A 19,612-nucleotide genomic window follows, 5' to 3' on the forward strand; every position below is an offset into this window, starting at 1 on the left:
ACAATCCTAAGCATACATACACCAAACACATCAGACTGGGTAGTTTCACAAAAGAAGCATGGTGCGATTTAAAACCACAGACTGACCTTGACACAGACTAATAACCCATTCTTACCAATATATAGGTCATCGTGAAAAAAGGAATAAACAGAGAAACTCTGAAGTTCATTGATATCATTAATTAAACAGACTTTAACAGACATTTATAGAACATTACACCAAACACTAATAAAACACATCCTTCTCAAAAGCCCATAGAACTTCCTATAAAAAATTGACCACACATCAGGAGGCAAAGCAAGGAAAGTTGACATCAGAAACCAGAATTCTGTCTGACCACAGTGGAGTTAAGCTGGGTACCAACAGCAATAAATACTAAAGAATATACAAACTCAAGGAAACTAAACAACACAATACTAAATGATAATTGGGCCAAGAAAGAAATCAAGAAGGAAAATTTTAAATTGCTTAGACTTGAATCAAAAATAAAACCACAATATATCAAAATCTATGAAACACAATGAAGGCAATCATAACAGCAAAGGTATGGTATTAAGTGCCTGCATCAAAACATTGAGATAAATTAATAATGATGACCTGGAAACACTTGGAAAAAGAAGAACAAATAGCACCACAGAAAGCAGACAGGGAGAGATAAGCAAATCAGAGTAGAAATTATGTTCTTGTATTGTTTTTTAGTTTCTCCTGATACTAATTTCTAGTTACATTGCACCATGACCTGATAACATGCAATGAGTTTTTAAAATCTAATTTAAAATCAGAGAGCCTTTGAGATGGCTCAGAGAGCAGAAGGACTTGGCTGAGCAAGACTGGAGACCCGAGTTCTAGTCCCAGAACTCACATAAAGATGAAAGAAGAAAATCAACGGGGTTGGGGATTTAGCTCAGTGGTAGAGTGCTTGCCTAGCAAGCACAAGGCCCTGGGTTCAGTCCCCAGCTCCGAAAAAAAAAGAAAAGAAAAATAAAAGAAGAAAATCAACTCTATAATTACTTCCATAAAGTTATCCCCTGACTGCCACAAGCACACTATGGCACATGCACTCACAAATAAGTAAATTTAAAAAAACCCTGGGAATATCGATTACACATTTCATAAGGATAGAAAAAAGAGATTATATAAGCTAGGAATGTAAGTATTATTAATGGTAAAAGTATATTAATACTTAGTTGTATAATTCACTGAGGGAGGATTGAAGAGGGAAAAACGGTATATAAAAGAGAAATATAGAGAGATATAAAGGTAGAAGATGAGGGAAAACAATAAGACAAGCAGAAACGCCAAAAGAAAAGAAAAACAAAATCTACTGGTTGGTTCTTCCTTCCTGTAGAGACAAAGTATACGTATATCTTAGATTTGGGGTTCTTTCGGTATTTTCCTTAGAGAAACATACTTGACTGGGGTGTGTGGCATAAGAATAACATCATCATTTGAAGTTCAAAAAAAAAAATCAAATCAGAAATGGCTACTTTCAGGCTGAGCCTTTTGGCTGGTAGTCCTAGACTATGTGAGAGAGGAGAGCTAGAGCAAGCAAACAAAGATGTGTGCATTCTTTTTTGTCTAATCCTGACTGTGGATGTGGCATGACTAAAGCCACTGACATTACTACCCATCCCTACTCCCAGTAATGGACTATAACTCCAATTGTAAACCAGATAAACCCCTTCTGTTCTAAGTTGCTTTTTGTCAAGGTATTTTGTCACAGCAACAAAAACAAAACCAGGACTCCATTTTAAACCAACTGGCATTCACACATAGATGGTCTTGTTCTTCACAAAGGTCAGACTATGGCATCTAGCTGTAAGGACTTTGGCTTTTCTCTGAAGCATGGTTTGCACGTCCCAGAGTAGATTTCTATCTAAGAGTCTGCATACAAATCCCGGCCTGTTTCCTGGACCCACATTAAGTCTTAAGGTGGTTGTTTGCTTGGCTGCTAGAAAGCTGGAGATACTCAAGGCTTGGAGATATAGAATGCAAAGGCTTCAATTCTTTCTGGCCCAAAAGTTCTAAAGGGCAAGTCTAAGATGGGATAAGAGCCCTGGTGAATGAGCCCGGAAGTGCAGGGCAGCCCTCCTCCAGCACTTGCTTTCTTCAGGGGTTGGGGACCTCCCCCTGAGCTTGCTAACTAAGCCTTTGCTCTGCTCTTTTGCCACTGAGGAGGATTCTGCCCATTACTTTCTTGCCTCATGTACAATGTTAGAGTCTACTGCTTCTTTTACAGATTGAAAGCTTAGTTTCTGGATGCCACTGGCCTGTCTACTGTTGTCTTTCCAGTACCTTTCCATGCCACCCCATTCACCCTGCACACAGGCAACTCGCGTTTGCATTAATACTCATGAAGGAAGTAATAACTGTCTGATAAATCATTGCCCTTCTCCTCCTTGCTGAACTGATTCTCATCATGAATTATTTGGTTCCACTAAACTGTCCTCCTGTATTCTCTTGTATCTGTGTCCTTCTGATTGTTACTAACTTCCTTTTCAAGCAATTGATAACTTTCCATTTCCTTGGAGTAAGCTGCTAGGGAATTATTGCATTTCCTTAGTATTATCAAATTCCCCCTTCTCTTTCATGTTTCTTGTGCCCTGCATTGAAATCTATACAGCTTCTATATGAAAAGTGTTCCCACCTTTCGATTGTTAGTTTTTAGGACACATTCAGTTTGGTTTCAAGGGGGCATAGCTGTGTGTGTTGGTATTCTGTCTAAACTCCACACCCACAGCTACCTGGAGATAGCCAGGTATGCTCCACCCCACAGTTGCCTGGCAACAGCCAGGTATGCTCCGCCCCACAGTTGCCTGGCAACAGCCAGGTATGCCTGACACTACATAAGGGGCTGCTTGCCCCCTCCTCATTCTCTTGCTCTTTGCTCTTCTCTTGCCTTCTTCTTTTTATCCCTTCTCTCTCCATTCCCTCTTCCCTCAACGTGCCCATGGCCGGCCTTTATTCCTTCCCTCTTCTACTCTTCTCTCATTAAACCTCTCCATGTGGAACCATGTTGGCTTGGTGTGTTCTGTCTGGACATGAGCCGAGATTTAAACCCCAACAGTGTGTGTGATCTCTTTTTATATACTTTGGCCATAACTATTGCCAGTGACTCACATGAATACCTAAATGATACAGGTTACAAAATTGTCCTGACTAGAGTGCTGTTTCATTCAGAAGCGATGATGCTGTAGAACTGGCTTCTCTATAGTAGGGATTTTTATGCCAGGAGAAGCACAGAGCAAATCAGAATAAACTTCCCCATTGGGAATGATAGGACATCATGTGGGCTCAGGTACCGTGTTCACAGCTATTGTCTTGAGTGGCCAGGCTTAGGTCACTGTAGTGTCTATGAGGAGGAAGGGGGAGCACCTCCCTGATGAGCACCTTCAGGAGCCATATACATTTAGCACTAAATCACCTCTCCTTCAACACACACACACACACACACACACACACACACACACACAGACGCACACACACACACAGCTTCAAGAACAGATACAGATAGCTATTACAGCTATTTTGTTGACAGTTCTGGGAATTGAAATCTGAGGTAACATGCTAAAAAGGAGGGATTCTTCTGAGGCCTTGTTCCTCAGCTTGCCGGTCACCATCTTTCTCCCACGCCTCCAGTTATGCTCTTTACATGTTGTGTGTATGTCCACATACCCTCTTCTTAAAAGCATAGCAATCATGTTGTACTGAGGCCTACTTAGAGCACCTATCAGATTTTCTGTTTAAAAGCCATATTTCCAAGCATGCCAAGACAGTAGGGGTTTAGGGCCTACTACATGAACTTTGCTGGCTGTGTGACTAGGACTTGCAGTGCCACTCTCTTCCAGACATGGTGGTAGTGTTGTGGGGCTGGCGTGACAGCTGAGGTTTGGCTACCCCTGAGCAGGCCTCACAGGAGTCACACCAAGTGGCCCAATGACTTGTCCTTGGCTTTCTCTTTGGCAGAAACACTTGATCCTTCACAAGAGCATAGGATGCCATGTGGGCTCAGGGGTCAAGGCTGTGGGAGTTCTGCTGAACCCAGATTCAGAGGAGCCAGGTTCAGGGCTCTATAAGTTTTTATGAGGCCTAGAAGGTCAGGAGCTTGAAGAGCGTTTAAGGAACTTCAGGCATCAGAGACATACTTTCCTTTCAAGCACACAGGCCAGCAGGCAGGCAGCCGCTGGCTGGCACCCAGGCATGCACCAGCACACACTGGCTGCACATGGTCCTGCGTATTTATTCAGAGAAGTACACAGGCTGAGTGGAGGTGGACACACCTGCCCACAGACAGACATAGGCGGGCTTGCAGATGCCAAGACCCTTGCCTCTGACCCCGAGGCCTGGGTATGAACCAGTTTGTGCGTATTTAGAACCTCTTGACGTCTAGCATGAGCAGTCTTGGCCCGTGCCAGATATCCATGTCAGTGTCATGTATTGGAAACACAAACTGTCCCTTATTGCCCTTGTTTCCATAAAGGAGGAAGTGGAGTGACTGGTAGTTGCTTGTTCCCAAATGCAAGGCCCTGTGGCAGTTTGCTGTGGACTGAGGAACTGCCAAAGTGGGAGTTTGCTATAGTGACAGTGAGGCCTTAGAGATGAAGAAATGCAGAGGCTCTGGCTTTTGTAGTAGGACACTGTCACAAGTGATTTAAAATTTCTTTGAATACAATTGTTCTTGCACGAGAGTGACGGGCTACCTACTGTACTAAAGAGGCACTTAGTACAGTTGTTCTTGATTTGAAAAGGTATTGAACAATGGACCTTTATGGAACCTAAATGGCCCATGAAGGACAGATGATAAAAGACTTAGATGAGCCTTTAGACACCAAGAGGCACCAAGAGGAAGTTATGTCATCGAAGGCTTTCCCTTGGAGGATATACCAAGATCTACGGCCTCCTCCCCTCCCTTTCCTGTCTTCCAGCAGCTCTCTTTCCCATGCTCCCCACCCCATGCTCCCTGCCTGCCATGTTCTTCTGCTTTTCCCTGGGCCAAGAAATAATGGAAGCAAACTACTGTAAATCTGCTGAAACTGGTTCAAAACAGACCATCGCTCATTGGCTTCTTCAGACCATCGCTCATTGGCTTCTTCAGACCATCGCTCATTGGCTTCTTCAGACCATCGCTCATTGGCTTCTTCAGACCATCGCTCATTGGCTTCTTCAGACCATCGCTCATTGGCTTCTTCAGATATTTTGATAAAGAAACAGAACAGGGAAACCGGCTGTGAACTATGCTGAGACTACACTGGTGGGGTGGCTCAAAGCTTTTGGGATTTGTTTAAGAGAAGGATTTGTAAAGCTCTGGGGAAGCAGACATTTAAAAGTCTAGAATATGGTAATAGAGGTAAGGGGGCGGTGCTAGTGAGGGCTCAGAGGACAGGAGTGCAGACAGAAATGGATATGATGATGGAGTGCCCGGTAGGATGCTGCTGGAACTGGAGCTCCTGCCTATGTCCTTCTGGCAAAGAGCTTGTCTCCATTTTGTCCATTCTCTGAGACCTTGTGGGAGGTTGGATTTAACAGGAAAAACCCAAAATTGGTTAATAAAGTAAAGATACTTGAATGTAGACCACATGTTGAGGGGACCAGCACACAAGAGTGGTCACGTGGGCTACACCGAGCAAAGACACAGAAAGAGGGCTGCCCAAGCCCTTTGCCGTTCCTGCCCTGAATGCTGGGTATGCAATGCTAATGTTTACTGTTTGCTGTGTTGGGTTTGGGTTAGCTTTGCTTTGGTCTGAACCTGTCTCTGTGCCCCAGTAGTTCATCTGTCATGAGGCTGTATACCAGGTGTGCCACGCACCTTTATTATCCATTTATTTGTATGTTTGTTTGTTCGTTTCAACAGAGGATTGCAGGCGACATTGCCTTGAGTCATAAGGAAGGCTTTGGACTTGGATTTTTCAGGAATATTGGAAGAGTTAAGAGTTCGGAGACGGGGCTGGGGATTTAGCTCAGTGGTAGAGCGCTTACCTAGGAAGCACAAGGCCCTGGGTTCGGTCCCCAGCTCCGAAAAAAAGAACCAAAAAAAAAAAAAAAAAAAAGGGTTCGGAGACTCCTGGAGACATACAAATAAAAATTCTGAAATAAGAATAATTCTTTGGGGGGCTGGGGATTTAGCTCAGTGGTAGAGCGCTTACCTAGGAAGCGCAAGGCCCTGGGTTCGGTCCCCAGCTCCGAAAAAAAAGAACAAAAAAAAAAAAAAGAATAATTCTTTGGGAGCCAAGCACAAAATATTATGGTTTGGATCTTAACTATATCAGATGACATATACTAAAGGTTTCCTTGCCAGCCTGTGATGCTTCAGTATCCTTGGGAAGCGAGACTAAATGGAAAGACATTAATCCATTGAGGATTAGCCTTGAAGGCAATATTGGGACCCCAGCTGCTTCTCTGCTCAGATTGCTCCTAGCCACCATGAAGTGCTTTTTTTCTCTAAATTGCTAATAATTGCTAATAATTTATCCTTGATGATACAAAGTCTTTTAAATTCTTCATATTATTTAATCTGTAACTGTACCCATTCATTTTTCTGCAGAATTGGGGTGATGATAACGAAAGAGAACGGTTCAGGAATTTGATGGAATTGATATTTTTCAATTATCCCAGTAGTAACAATCAACATAACTCCATATGTGGGCACCTATCTATAATCCAAGAATTTGGAAGCGGGAGGCAAGACAATCAGCTGTTCAGAATTTGAGTCATTCCTGCCTACTTGAGAGCCTATCTCAGAGCAAAAGCAAAAAAGACAGAACAAAATGATACACAAACTACAGAAGAAATACAAACAAAGTGTGAGCAACAAAAGAAACAGCATGAACAGAAGATAAACTATTCTGGAGCATAGGCAAGCTGAAGAATTTTGGAAAACAAAAAAGCAACATTTTCACATGGAAACTAAAAACTAGGACTGCTACTCTGATCAAAGGAGGAAAGAGGCCGTACAAAGTTCTGAAGCACTCGTCTGCTTCAGTGCTCTGCAGTCTCTACGGAGACATTTCACCACTCAGCTGTGGGAGTGAAGGAGAAGACGAGAAGGCATGTGTCTTTCATCACCACACCTTCTAGAGTACAACGACCTGTTAGAATGAAAGGGTGTGGTGAACACAACTCTTCATTCTGACAGACAAAAATGTTTGGGAAAATAGGGCAACCCGTGAACAGTGACATTCTTGAAGAAAACTCGCTCTCTCTTACCCATCATTAACTGACAATAGTTTTTAGCTAGGTGTTGGCCTTGCTATCCAGCAACCACACACACACATACACACACATGTTATGCTGGAATACTGACTGGGTCTGTGCAGGTCTAGTATAGGCAAACAGAGCTGCCATGAGTTAATGAGTGCAAGAGTTCTGTCTTATTCAGAAGATGCTATTTCCCCAAAGTCCTCATCAACCGTTGTCTTCTCTCACTATTGCTGCAGTCTTGGAAAGTAGGAAAGCTTGGCATCTGAGAACTGAATCAACAACCTTACCCATCTTGATTGGGACCTGATTTTCTGATACCCATTGTACAGAATACCCATGACACAACTCACACACCCTATGAAGTTTAACAAGAAGGAAGGCCCAAGCGAGGATGCTATAATCCCACTTAGAAAGGGGAACAAAATAATCATGGGAGGCAGAGGGAGGGAGAGAGCTGGATGGGAGAGGATGGGGGAGGGGAAAGGGCAGAAGACAGGAGAAAATCCTAGAGGGCCAGGACAATGAGTGGAAATTGGGGGTTGGAGGGGATGTTGTGGGATAGTGGACCATGCCAGGAAACTTGGTAAGGTAGAGGGGATCTGAGACCTATGGTATCCACCTGAGACGGATGGTAGATGCCTCCCTGCTCCCTGGTAGATTCCTGGCCCAGACATCACTTGTCCACACTTCCCACTGCAGTCACATAGCCCAGATCAGAGTTCTTCATGCTACTGAGGTACCTAGAGGCCCTGAAGGTTTAGACAATAAGCGTTCCTTCCCACACATCTGCAATCTCTGGCCGACCCTGAGTAGTTGGTATGGACCTACTTTTCACCGTGAACAGTCAATAAATAGTATGGATAAACAAAAAAAAAAAAATCTCTTCAAGTTGCTTTTCGCATGTCTTTTGTTACAGCCACCAAAATCTGAATAACCCACTTATGAATCAAATAAACCATCACACAGTGGGAGAATTGCCACAAGATAACATGCACTCCATCCAGAATCCTCTTGTCCCGTCATTGCTCATTTGTAATCACAGTAGAGAATTTTGATAGTTTGCCACCACAAATGCTTATGACTTGTGTCTTCCTTTTCCTGACAATTTTCTCTTGAACCGTTCAGTAATACTTCAGTATGTTTCACATGATCCCCAGAAAGTACACGGAGGATGGTTCCAGAGGCTCAGAGAAGCCTGGTCAGCAACCTACTTCTCTTGTGCTTCCCAAACAGAGTCTACCTAACTTCACAAAGAATCCAGCAAACTGACTCTTTAAACTGACAGTTTCCATTTACCTGTAAAACAATGACAGTGTCTCACTCTATAGATAAGGCTAACCTTAAACTCACGGAGATCAGCCTGCCTCTGCCTCCCGAGAACTGGGATCAAAGATGTGTGCCACCCTCAGCCTGAAAATCACTTTTAAAAATAAGTAATATGGTGGCAAATGGTTACCATTTGGAAAAGTATATGGCTGGATAACTATCTTATTCCTTATAGCAAGATAAATTCAAAACATTCAAAAGAGCAGAAGCCAGTACAATCTCAGGAATCACTCATTGATCCATTTTTTTTTTTATTGGTTTCTCTACTTTGCCCTTCCGTTTCCTGGTCCTTCATGGAACATTCACATCTTAGGGTTATATTGTGAATTACTAACACTTGAATCATGTTTTGATTTTGGGTTTTTTTTTTCTTTTTGTGCTATAAGGCCATGGTCAGCTGGGTCCATTGATTATTTCAAAGTACTACCAAGCAAGCATACTTCTCACTTTTGTTTGCCAAATAAATTCAAGCAGTTGGGGGGGGGGGCTCAGATATCATGTCTCAATTAAATTTTATTTGCTGCTTAAGAGAATGAACAACAGACAAGAACACACCAAGAATTACCTGTGCCTGTATTTCTGATACAGATGAAGGGAAAGAAGATACTTTCATCTTTCTATAAACTCTCAGAAATACGCTCAGATTCATACATACAATAATATTGTTGCCAAACTTAGTGCATGGGTTATTAGCTATACGTCTTCTTAACCTGGTGACTAAGACTTAGTCTCTTTGGGACCAGAAGGTATTAAACAATATGTTCTATAAAGCCCCGCTATGAACAGACACGTTAGAACAGATAAAACAGTTATTGTCAAGATGTTGATATCAACGCTTCTTTTTGGAGATGTTGGGCCACTGTCAATACTCCCTCCATGTCCTCTGTGCAGGCAGAAAGGCAGGGACCACCCGTAGTCACAGTGACAGTGATGCCTGTTATTACAGATCCCCTTCCCATTACAAGTCTCAGGAAGGCAGGCGTTTGGAAGGGCAGACAGACTGACACACTTCTTGCGTACGCAGATCTTTCCTATTCCACAGGCGGTGCCATCTTTGACTTCACCAACATCAGGTACACCCATCCCCAAACAATGGCTTGTACTCCAGCAGGTGATGCCAGAGGCATAAATGTTCTGCCAAGCATAATGAGCCTGGGGATGGCTAATGTCTTCCACATTTTCACACTGGATTTTACCACAAAGCACATCTGACACGCTACATTTTAGGTAGACCGTGCCATTTGTGCCACAGTGGCCGAACCTGGTTCCTTGTGAGTTGATTTCTTTATAACAATTATGAGATGCACTTCTTGCGCCTTTGCCAAAGACCTCCCTGCACTGTTGGTCATGGCCATTACACTGCTTTTGGTAGCAGTAGGCTCTGGCACCACAGGGGACCCCATCTTGTACATATCCGTCCTCTGGGCATTGGTGAGATGTCCCATTGCACCATTCTGGAAGATCACATTCATTGATCTTTGCTCTACAGAGTTCCCCCAATAGCATGAATTTGCAGTCTTTGCAACAGAGCCCAAAAGCACAAGCAGCCCCAGGCTTCAGGGTACAGTTAAAAAGACAACAGGGATCTTGTTCACATTCCCGTATAGATCCACAGTCACACTCTTCTTCACTTTCAACTATGCCATTCCCACAGCGCTTCACTAGAAAGCCTGCCCCTGGTCTTGGGTGATTGTACAAACAACTTCCTTGGTTTAAAGTGGTCTTCATAAAATCACTATGGCTGCAATTGGTGAATCGTTCTGCTGGAACTCTGAAAGAACTCATGACACAACCCTTTTCCCCACAAGAACAGGATTCCTCATCATGCCGCATACCAAAAGTATGGCCCAACTCATGGGCCACTGTGTTGGCAAAAAGAGACCAGGAGTCCCCTTGGAAATTTTCAACTCCACAATCAAGAGGAGGACGACATATTCCTGCAACATAGGCTATACCAAGTACGCTTATAAGTGAGTTTCTAATGAAAATATGGGCTGCATCATGATGTACCTGAGAAAGACTGATTTGTTTCCAATGAGAAAAATCTTCTAAGACCTGCTGTATGTTTTCCATTGGGAGAAGATTTCCTCGATTCCAAATCTCAATGCCAACCAAATTCACATATGTATCCATCTGCTTGTACATGGAATCTACCATGTTAACAACAAGAACCACATCTCCTCGCACCTTTGACACGTTTTGTTGAGAGTAAGTGAAGAAATTGTAGTCCACCACTACGGCCAGCTCCAGAAACCATGTGTGGGGCCACAGTTTTCTATAATTTTGCTTCACAGCTGACTTCTCCTCCTCTTTAAGTCCGAAAGGTTGGTCTGGTAGTGTCTTCTCTGTTAAATTACATATCATAGGTGGAAATTGTGTCTTGTTATTATTTAATGTATAGACTAAGTGTTCAAATGTGCTAGAGTGCTTGATGGGTTCAATTTCATAAGAGAAGCCATTCATTTGTAACACCCCCTGAAACCCCCCACTGCAGGAACTGAAAGCGACTAAGGACTCAGGGGCTCCTTCTACGTAACCATGGTAGTAACAATCACTAGGGACAAAGGGGTAATCGCTGAGGGGGGCGTGTTCCTCTGTGTAGGTGAGCACAGAGAAGTGAGTAGAAACCAACAGCTTCTTGACTCGCATATGAACAACATGTCTGCGACCCCCAAATGCAAGGCTGTAGGAGAGCCACTCTGAATTCTTTGCATCCCTGGCCCCACTGGTCACCTTCAAAGGGATGACCACTTCTGGAGAACTGAGATATTGAGGGGACCCAGTCTGTGAGAGGTCAATAGGGGATGGAAACCCCTTAAACCAGAGCAGCAAAAGAGTGACTCTCATGAGTGCTGTAGCATCCGCACCTAACATTATGAAGCCATCCATCCAGGGCAGAGGAACACAGGGAATGAGAAACTCCTCTTCTGACTGTTCCCCTGGAGCGGACCAGGGAACATTGCTGCCATGTCGAGGTTGTGTCCTAGTGGAGTTGGAGCATCAGAGTTGCCATGCTGAAAATGAAAACGAGAGTCTCGGATAAGGTGAGGAAGAAAGTGAGAAAATACCGACTGACCAGTGAAGGCCACGGTTTGGGATTTGGTTTCAATGGATGGGATGAAGAGTTCCGGGACAAGGGTAGACAAGATAATATTGGACATGGGCTGGGAACTGTCAAAGCACAAAGCTAAGTAGTTATACAAGTAGCTTATTGGTGGTATGAGAACATCAATAATAAAAAGAAGTAAAGCAAAACTGAGAGTAGACTGTATCTAGATCTTGACTTTTCCGGCATAGTGTTAATTTACGTTTGGGTGTCTACACAATTACTGATAGTGTCCCATTGACAGTTAAAATTGGAGACGTGAAAAATAATCAGAGCATTCTGTATATACATTTGTAGCAGTCTTAGGATTTACATGGATTGTTCTTTATTTGCTTTTGCTGTCTCCTTGATGAATTCCCCTTGGAGGAATGGGTGTGTATGTATGTATGTATGTATGTATGTATGTATGTATGTATGTATGTATGTATATGTATATTATAAACACACATATAGATGTAAGGCATTGCACAGTCCTTACCTACAAGGTTTACTACTTTCATTCATCTTAATGTCTTCTATAATACCTAGTATAATTCTATGGACCGTGGAAAAGTAGAGGGAACCACCACAGATGTGGGGGAACACCTTCAATTATAAATGAATGTTACTTAAAATGAATTAAACTTTAATAATAATTTCAGAAGAGGGAAAAATTTGTAAAACTCCCCCAAGGATATAGGAGGAACATGTTCTCATCAGTTTCCTGTAGAAAACAGCAATGTCAAAAAAAATGTCTCAGAAGGAAAATGAGAAACTACGCAATTTAAAGCCCCAAGCGCTGGCTATATGGTATTTTAGGACTGCTGTGGAAGAATCCCAATTTTTTCAAAAACATATGCTTTTGAAAATGGAAAACTTCTGCACTTGATATGCAGTCTCACTGGCAACACGTCCATTTTTTTTTAGAGCTGAGGACCGAACCCACGGCCTTGCGCTTGCTAGGCAAGGGGTCTACCACTGAGCTAAATCTCCAACCCCCATTTCTTATTCATTAGCAAAATGATTTGTATGTTTAGACAATACAAAAAGCACAGAATGAGGTGCCAGATGTTAGGAGGAAACCAAAATATAGAAATCAATATATATTATCAATTTAGTAACAGAATTTATAGTAAGAACACAAATAAGCTTTGTAAGGTCTCTAGGATTGCACGCAGGGTTTAATCTTAAATAAATTAAAGTGCTTTTTTCTTATTACTCTGAGAAAAGAGTCTCAAGACTTCATCAGAGCTTCAACTAACACAACTGAGACTAAAACTCACCAAGCCTGTGTGAATCAGGAGGAGACAGATAATCATAATGTCTATCAATAAAAAAAAAAAACAGACTTAGCTGAGATTAGCAAAGTTCATGCTTCAGGGATCCTCACTGCATACCCCCAGAAGGACCCTTGAAGGGGATCCACAATAAACTTAAATCAAGTCACCAAATACACCCCATAAGCAAATAAAAGGGTTTTTGACATTTGACAGTACATAGGGAATATATATATATGTATGTATGTATATATATATATATATATATATATATATATATATATATATATATGTAGCATCAATAATATGTTCCTGAGTTTTTTTCTAAACTATCAGAAACAGGATAAGTATTTATCACAGTAGAATGAGAAATGCCTTTTAGCTCCCCCAGTAGAAAGTACAATGAAGTAATTTTCATAAAGCACGAGACTGGAGAATCAATAATTAAACCTAGTCACAATAGTCCTGACACTGGTAAATGAAGTCTAAAGAGGGAGGTTTGTGAGTTGGAAGCCAGCCTTGGTGACACCATGAGACCCTACCTAAAACGAGTAAATAAGCCTGAGGATACATAGTGTAAAGGTGAGTCCGGATCAATATAAACACTCAAGAGGATCAATACCCTCATTCTTATGGCGCTTTCGACTTTTCAAATTTATAGTCTGTACTAAATAAATGTTCACTTTCATGCTTATTTTTGTATTTGTAATCTTGTGTCTGCTTTCTTAAACTAGGTACTTCATCTTATGCATGACTCAGGATCAAAACTTCTATTTCACCTCTAGTGTTGATAAATGTGCCAACATAAGTTCCTTATAAGGATATAATTGTGTGCGAGAGAGAGAGAGAGAGAGAGAGAGAGAGAGAGAGAGAGAGAGAGAGAGAGAGAGAGAGAGGCCTGCTTTTTCACGTGTACAGCAGATGCACATCATGTCTATGTTAGGTGTTGTGGTTTGGATATGCTAGGAATAATGAGTGGCACTGTTAGGAGGTGGGCCTTATGGGAGGAAGTGTGTCATCATGGGCGTGGATTTTGGAGGTCTCCTCCTATGCTCTGGCTCTGCCAAGTGCAGAAGAAACCCTCCTGGCTGCCTGCAGAGCATTGTCCCTTCTGCTGCCTTCAGATCAAGATGCAGAACTCTCAGTTCCTTCTCCAGCATTATGTCCGCCATGCTTCCTGCCATGATGATAATGGACTGAACCTCTGAAACTGTAAGCCAGCCCCAATTAAATGGTGTCTTTTATAAAAAGTTGCCTTGGTCATGGTGTCTCTTCACAGCAATGGGAACCCTAACTAAGCCAGATTCTTCTTATGTTGTTCTCCACCTTACATTTTGTGATAGGATCTTACTCTTTGAGAACTTGGATCTCACTGATTCTTCTAGATTGACTGCTCAGCAAGCCCTCGCCTGTCTCTTCCTCTTTAGCACTGAAATGACAACTACATGCCACCATGCCTGGATTTTACACAGGCAGTGAGGAATAATGAAGCTAGGTGTGTATGCTTGAGTAGCAAGCGCTTTACTGACTGAGCCAGCCCCAGGATATAGCATTTTGGTTTGGGGTTTTTGAGGCACACACTTGTTATGTAACCAAAGTTGGTCTCGAATTTTCTATGTAGTGCAGGCTAAATTCAACTAGCAGCCTCTACCGCCTTCCCAAGGGATGGGGTTACATGGATGCACCAGTGTGCTCGGCTTCTTATTGTATCATTAATCATGCTTACATGATGAACCTTGCCTAAGGAAATGTGGAAAATAAAAACACCTCAGCAAATAACAATCAGTCCCTGAAGCCCAAATCCATCCTACTTAAGGAAAGCACTCTGAGTCAACTTTTCTTGCACCTCCATACATCTTTTTGTTTCCTTTGATGACAGAGGAAGAGAATAAGGAAAAAAGGGAAGGAGAAAAGGAGGCAGGGAGGTCTGTATGAGGTTGGGAAGAAGAAGGAGAAAGAGAGAAACACTCCATTCTCAACCTCTTTAAGGAAAGTCCCCCACCTACATAATTCAACTTGAACTTTAAAAGAAGTCGCTGCTACATGAGTTACTGTGCAGTCTTCCTCCGTCTTCAGATGCTTCATATACCATATGGTTCTGAGTCAAGGCGCCCGTCTACCAGTCCAGTCAATACCAGAGAATTCATTTTACATCTGCCTGCGCTAATTTTTACATTTCCCACCACTCTTGCACAAATTTCAAAGACATGAGCTCCAGACAGATAAAATGATTCCTCACCAAAAATTTTACTCTCATTATAGTTAATCTCAGCAAGGATACATACATCCCCAAATCAAAAGAGCTCTTAATTACTCAAGTCATAGATAGCTATAATCAGTCTGTCTCTGTCTCTCTCTGTCTCTCTCTGTCTCTGTCTCTCTCTGTCTCTCTCTGTCTCTCTCTCTCACACACACACACACACACACACACACACACACACACACACACACTTCTTATATCCTGAGGAATTTATATTTCTAATCATTCCAGCTCTTCCTTCCTCTGATACCAACTCATCGAGCTCAGAAAGAACCTGAGTACTTGCCCCTTCTCGTTGAGTGTGGTTTCTCCCAGTCTCTTGCCTTTGTCCCCTGTTGCATTTGAGCCTAGGCTACCGTTTCCAGTGCTTCCACCACTACGTATCAAAATCTTCAATGTCCTAGCACTACAGTTTCTATGTTAAACATGTTCAGATGTTTGTGTCTAGAGCCCTGATTATATGGAGGTGCCATTGGGAGACACTGTGAACCTCCTGAAGGGTGGGGGCAAGAGGGAGGTCTCTGGCTCATGGGAATCCTGGCTTGTCTTCTTTCTCTCAGTGTCCACTCCCCTGCTTGTGGTAAGTATGGATTGGTTCTGCTTTTCATTTCTTACCTCATCAGGGTTGACCATCAGAGGCTGCTCACCTGACTGTGAACTAGAACCTAGAAAACACTGGCCTAAAATAAACCTCTTCTTATAAGTTTTATTATTTGGGTATTATGTTATAGTGACAAAAAATGAAACTAATATACCCATTTAAAATACATATTGTAGGGGGAAAACTACTTAGAGCCCATCAAATTCCTTATTCTTCCATTGCAGCTATTAATACAAACAATCCCCAAACACCACGATTATCAAAAGTTTTAAAGAGAATGTACAATCTGAATTGGAATCCTGTGGCTTCCCAAGAACAAGGAATAGAGACATTTATTCAGAATATATCCAAACCTTCTGCTGCCTTGCTTAGCTTCATTTTCCTAGATCCTACCATTCAAAACTCCTTAATGTTCTAAGTCTTCTCGTTCGTGTAGTTCATGTGGAGATAATCTGTTCTCAGCTCATTGATATCACAGTAGAGTTAAATCATTAACCAAGTACACTTTGTCCGAGTGCAAAATATTTAAGGTTTTTGTCTGACCTATGTTTGCTACATAAATACTGGGCTGTCTCTCTGTACTGTCCTGCCATTGACATTCCTAAAAGATCCTGGGTCCATTTGACTAGGATCCTTGAAAATCTGGACTGTTACTCAACAAGACACCAGCAGCACATAAGACAACACGATTTTTGTTGTTATTGTTGTTGTTGTTGTTGTTGTTGTTGTTGTTGTTGTTGTTGTTTTGGGACAGGGTTTCTCTGTGTAGCTCTGGCTGTTCTCAAACTCATTCTGTAGACCATGCTGACCTTGAATTCAGGGATCTGTCTACCTCTGCCTGCCCACTGAGTGCTGAAATTTAAGGTGTGCACCACCATCTCTGACATAAGAAAACGTTATAAAACCCACAAGCTCAGAAGCTCTCTGGATTAGCATCCAATCATCACTTTCGGATTGGTTTTCTGTATCTCTCTTGCCAAGTGGTCCCTTTTTATGGAGTGGGAGTTGTTGAGGATGAGCACGTGTAGTCGGAAGAGCAAATCAAAGACAAAATGCTATGGAGAAGGCTGAGGAGAAGCCTGAAGCTACATCCCACCAACCCTCCTCCTGTAGCTTAGCTCTAGAGCAGGCAGCAAGAAGAAAATAAGTTCAAAACCCATTGCAGGGGACTCCCTGCTGTCCACTCGAGAGCTACGGAGACGACAGGATCTCACCGAACTGTTGTTCAGCCGCAGATGCCTTTAGTTCTCAACATTGTTAGAAGCATCTTCCTTCACTTATTCTATAACTCCCAGCATTCCAAATTCCTCCAGACAGGTATACTCTTCTCCCTGCTCTAGCACCCCAGCATACCACAGTCTATCTAACATTTAGATAGTCTGAAAGCCTGTTGATGTACCCTGGGCTGATCCATTTAGAGAGAGTTGTGCCATTTAATGGGTCACAATGTCCATCTCTTAAAAAAGAAAATAGAACTACCAGAGGGCATCCCTGAAATGTCCCTATTGAGTCTCACACATCCTGTGTCAAACAGGAATAGGCAAGTTGAATGTGTGATTCTTGAATTAAAAAAAAAAAATCAAGGGGAAAAGGCTTTCAGGCTTTTCACTTTATAAGCAAGCCTGTCTGAATCCACATGGGGCTCACCTCTTCTACCTCCCCATTGCAGTGTCAGTGGAGCAGTGAGTCTCCCCCAGGTTGATTTTTAACATTATTATTATGGAGTCTGTGGGCCACAGCAGGAATATGGAGGTCAGAAGACAACTTCATGGAGTGGGTTATCTCCCACCTGTCCGTGTGATCAGGGATCTGTCCTCGGTTATCAGGCTTGTGTCTGAGTGCCTCTGCCTGCTGAACCATCATCTGTCTAGCCCTCTCCCCTCACTGCCCTTAATCTTCTGTTCCATATTGTATTTCTGACCTATCTGAGGACTAGATCTATCAATTTTCATTGTTTCTACTGTATCTTCATCTTCTGTTTCCTGCTCTTTAACCAGCAATTAGGATAATTAACCAATTCATCTAGATTTGCTCACAACTCTCCTGGCTTTAAACCCTAGAGTCCTTCATTCCAGCTATGCCCTTAGTTCCAGACAAAACACAATCATCCCATCCTTTCTCTCCTACCGGTGCTTAGGACACTCACATATTCAAAAGGAAAGAAAAGCAAAAATTAAGAATTTTCACGGTATCCAATAGACCATTCTAGATAAGAACTTACACAGAGAGTCAAACTGGATGAATGACATAGCAGCAGAAATCAGTTGTTGTCGTGGCCCCCGTTGTCAGATGGTTTGCATGATCCTTATCAGTAAACAGAAGTTTGCAATTGTAATTATACAGAGCAAAGAAATAGAGCCCTTCCCTTACCCCCTTTGTCTAGCTCATGGCTAAATTCTAGACTTCGCTGCTTAGCAACAAGGATCTTTCACTTCTATATAAATAACTCTAGGGATTTAGATCGAAGGCAAAGTATTTGCCTAGCAAGCCCGATGTTCTGGGTTTGGTCTATCGTGTCAACAACAACAGCAGCAACGACAACAACAACAATGAACTAAAATTATCTTAAAAATCAAAACTATAAAGAACACCCAACTCTAGAATATCTTCTTCTGGCCTCACTGTTCCTATACAACTTCGTTTCAGAACTTAGTGTGACTGAAGTTGGACTGCCCTCCCACTCACAGCTTTTGTCTCTCTTAAGACTTGTTTTGAGAAAATACATATTCAAAATAAATCGTCAAGAAATGTAGATATGGTGTGAATCTATACAATTGGTTTAAATATTTAGTAACTCTAAATCTGGGATGTTGTCTTTCATAAAGAGATTCTTATTCATTGAAACTACCCACTGATAATTTAACTAGCAGACCCAGAGCTCATGAGATAATCATAAATTAGAATCATTATAAATCAATTCTCTATTTCTTCTCAGGAAAAGACTCTACTATTCATTCTGGTTTGCTTGAAAACGTCTGTTTTCAGGAACTGTTGTAGCCATCTTGACAGAATTCGTCCTTGGGTGGCTGAGACTGAGAATCACAAAGCCTAACATAGACTACATAGGAAGTTCAAGGCCAGTGTTCACTATGTATTGAGACCCGTTGTCAATAAAGTTTTAAAGTCAGGACTCCTTCCTAGTTTCAAAAGACATATAAAAGGGCTAGGGACAGGGCTTAGTTGGTAAAGTCCTTGCCACGCAAGCATGAGGAGGACCAGGGTTTGATATCCAATGCCTATGTAAAAGTAAGACACAGAAGCATGGGCCTTAAATCTCAGCACTGGGGAGGAGAAATAGGTCCTCACTGAACATACCGGCTAGCCCTTCTAGCTGAATTGGTGAGCTCTAGGTTTAGTGAGAGATTGCTTCCTAAAACTAGGTATAGGAGCTGGAGAGATGGCTCAGCTGTTAAAAATACTGGCTACTTGGGGTTGGGGATTTAGCTCAGTGGTAGAGCGCTTGCCTAGGAAGCGCAAGGCCCTGGGTTCAATCCCCAGCTCCGAAAAAGAACCAAAAAAAAAAAAAAAAAAATACTGGCTACTCTTCCAGAGGACACAGGCTTGATTCCCAGCACCGACATGATATGACAGCTCATAACCATAGGTGACTCCAATGACCTCGTTTGGCTTCCATGGGCATCATGGTGTACAGACACACATACAGGCAAAACACACCTCTGGTCTCCACAGCCCTGCATGTACACCAATGTCTACATATGCACACACTCTGACCATGTGCACACAAAAATAAATTTAACAAGCCATAAATAAAAAAGAGCTTTCTTAAGATGATAAATGAGTTCCATAAAAACTTAAACAATACAGCATTATGGAACTTCAACTGTCTCAGTAAAATCAGACAACAC

The 19,612-nt window shown here is 42.2% G+C and overlaps 1 protein-coding gene across 6 annotated transcripts; it reads right to left on the reverse strand.

Moving 5' to 3' along the window:
- Positions 1 to 9,013: 9,013 nt before the first annotated feature.
- Positions 9,014 to 18,079, reverse strand: Adam21 (ADAM metallopeptidase domain 21). Of its 6 annotated transcripts, none has more exons than XM_087551960.1 (3): positions 12,892 to 12,932; positions 11,391 to 11,537; positions 9,014 to 10,868 (listed from the first exon to the last, which is right to left on the reverse strand). In XM_087551960.1, exons 2-3 carry the CDS (start codon positions 11,410 to 11,412, stop codon positions 9,241 to 9,243), a joined length of 1,650 nt encoding a protein of 549 aa, XP_087408086.1. In that variant the 5' UTR covers positions 11,413 to 11,537; positions 12,892 to 12,932; the 3' UTR covers positions 9,014 to 9,240.
- Positions 18,080 to 19,612: the final 1,533 nt, after the last annotated feature.

Source organism: Rattus norvegicus, chromosome 6 (assembly GCF_021556685.1).
Source record: "Rattus norvegicus strain SHRSP/BbbUtx chromosome 6, alternate assembly SHRSP_T2T, whole genome shotgun sequence".
In the NCBI taxonomy this organism is placed as follows: Eukaryota; Metazoa; Chordata; class Mammalia; order Rodentia; family Muridae; genus Rattus; species Rattus norvegicus.

Excerpts from the sequence above, each read along its gene's own strand:
- Adam21 (XM_087551960.1), bottom strand. The coding sequence starts at position 11,412 with ATGGATGGCTTCATAATGTTAG. Across the intron at positions 10,869-11,390 it reads GGATGGCTTCATAATGTTAG|AGAAGACACTACCAGACCAA; the intron begins GTGCGGATGCTA and ends GTAATTTAACAG.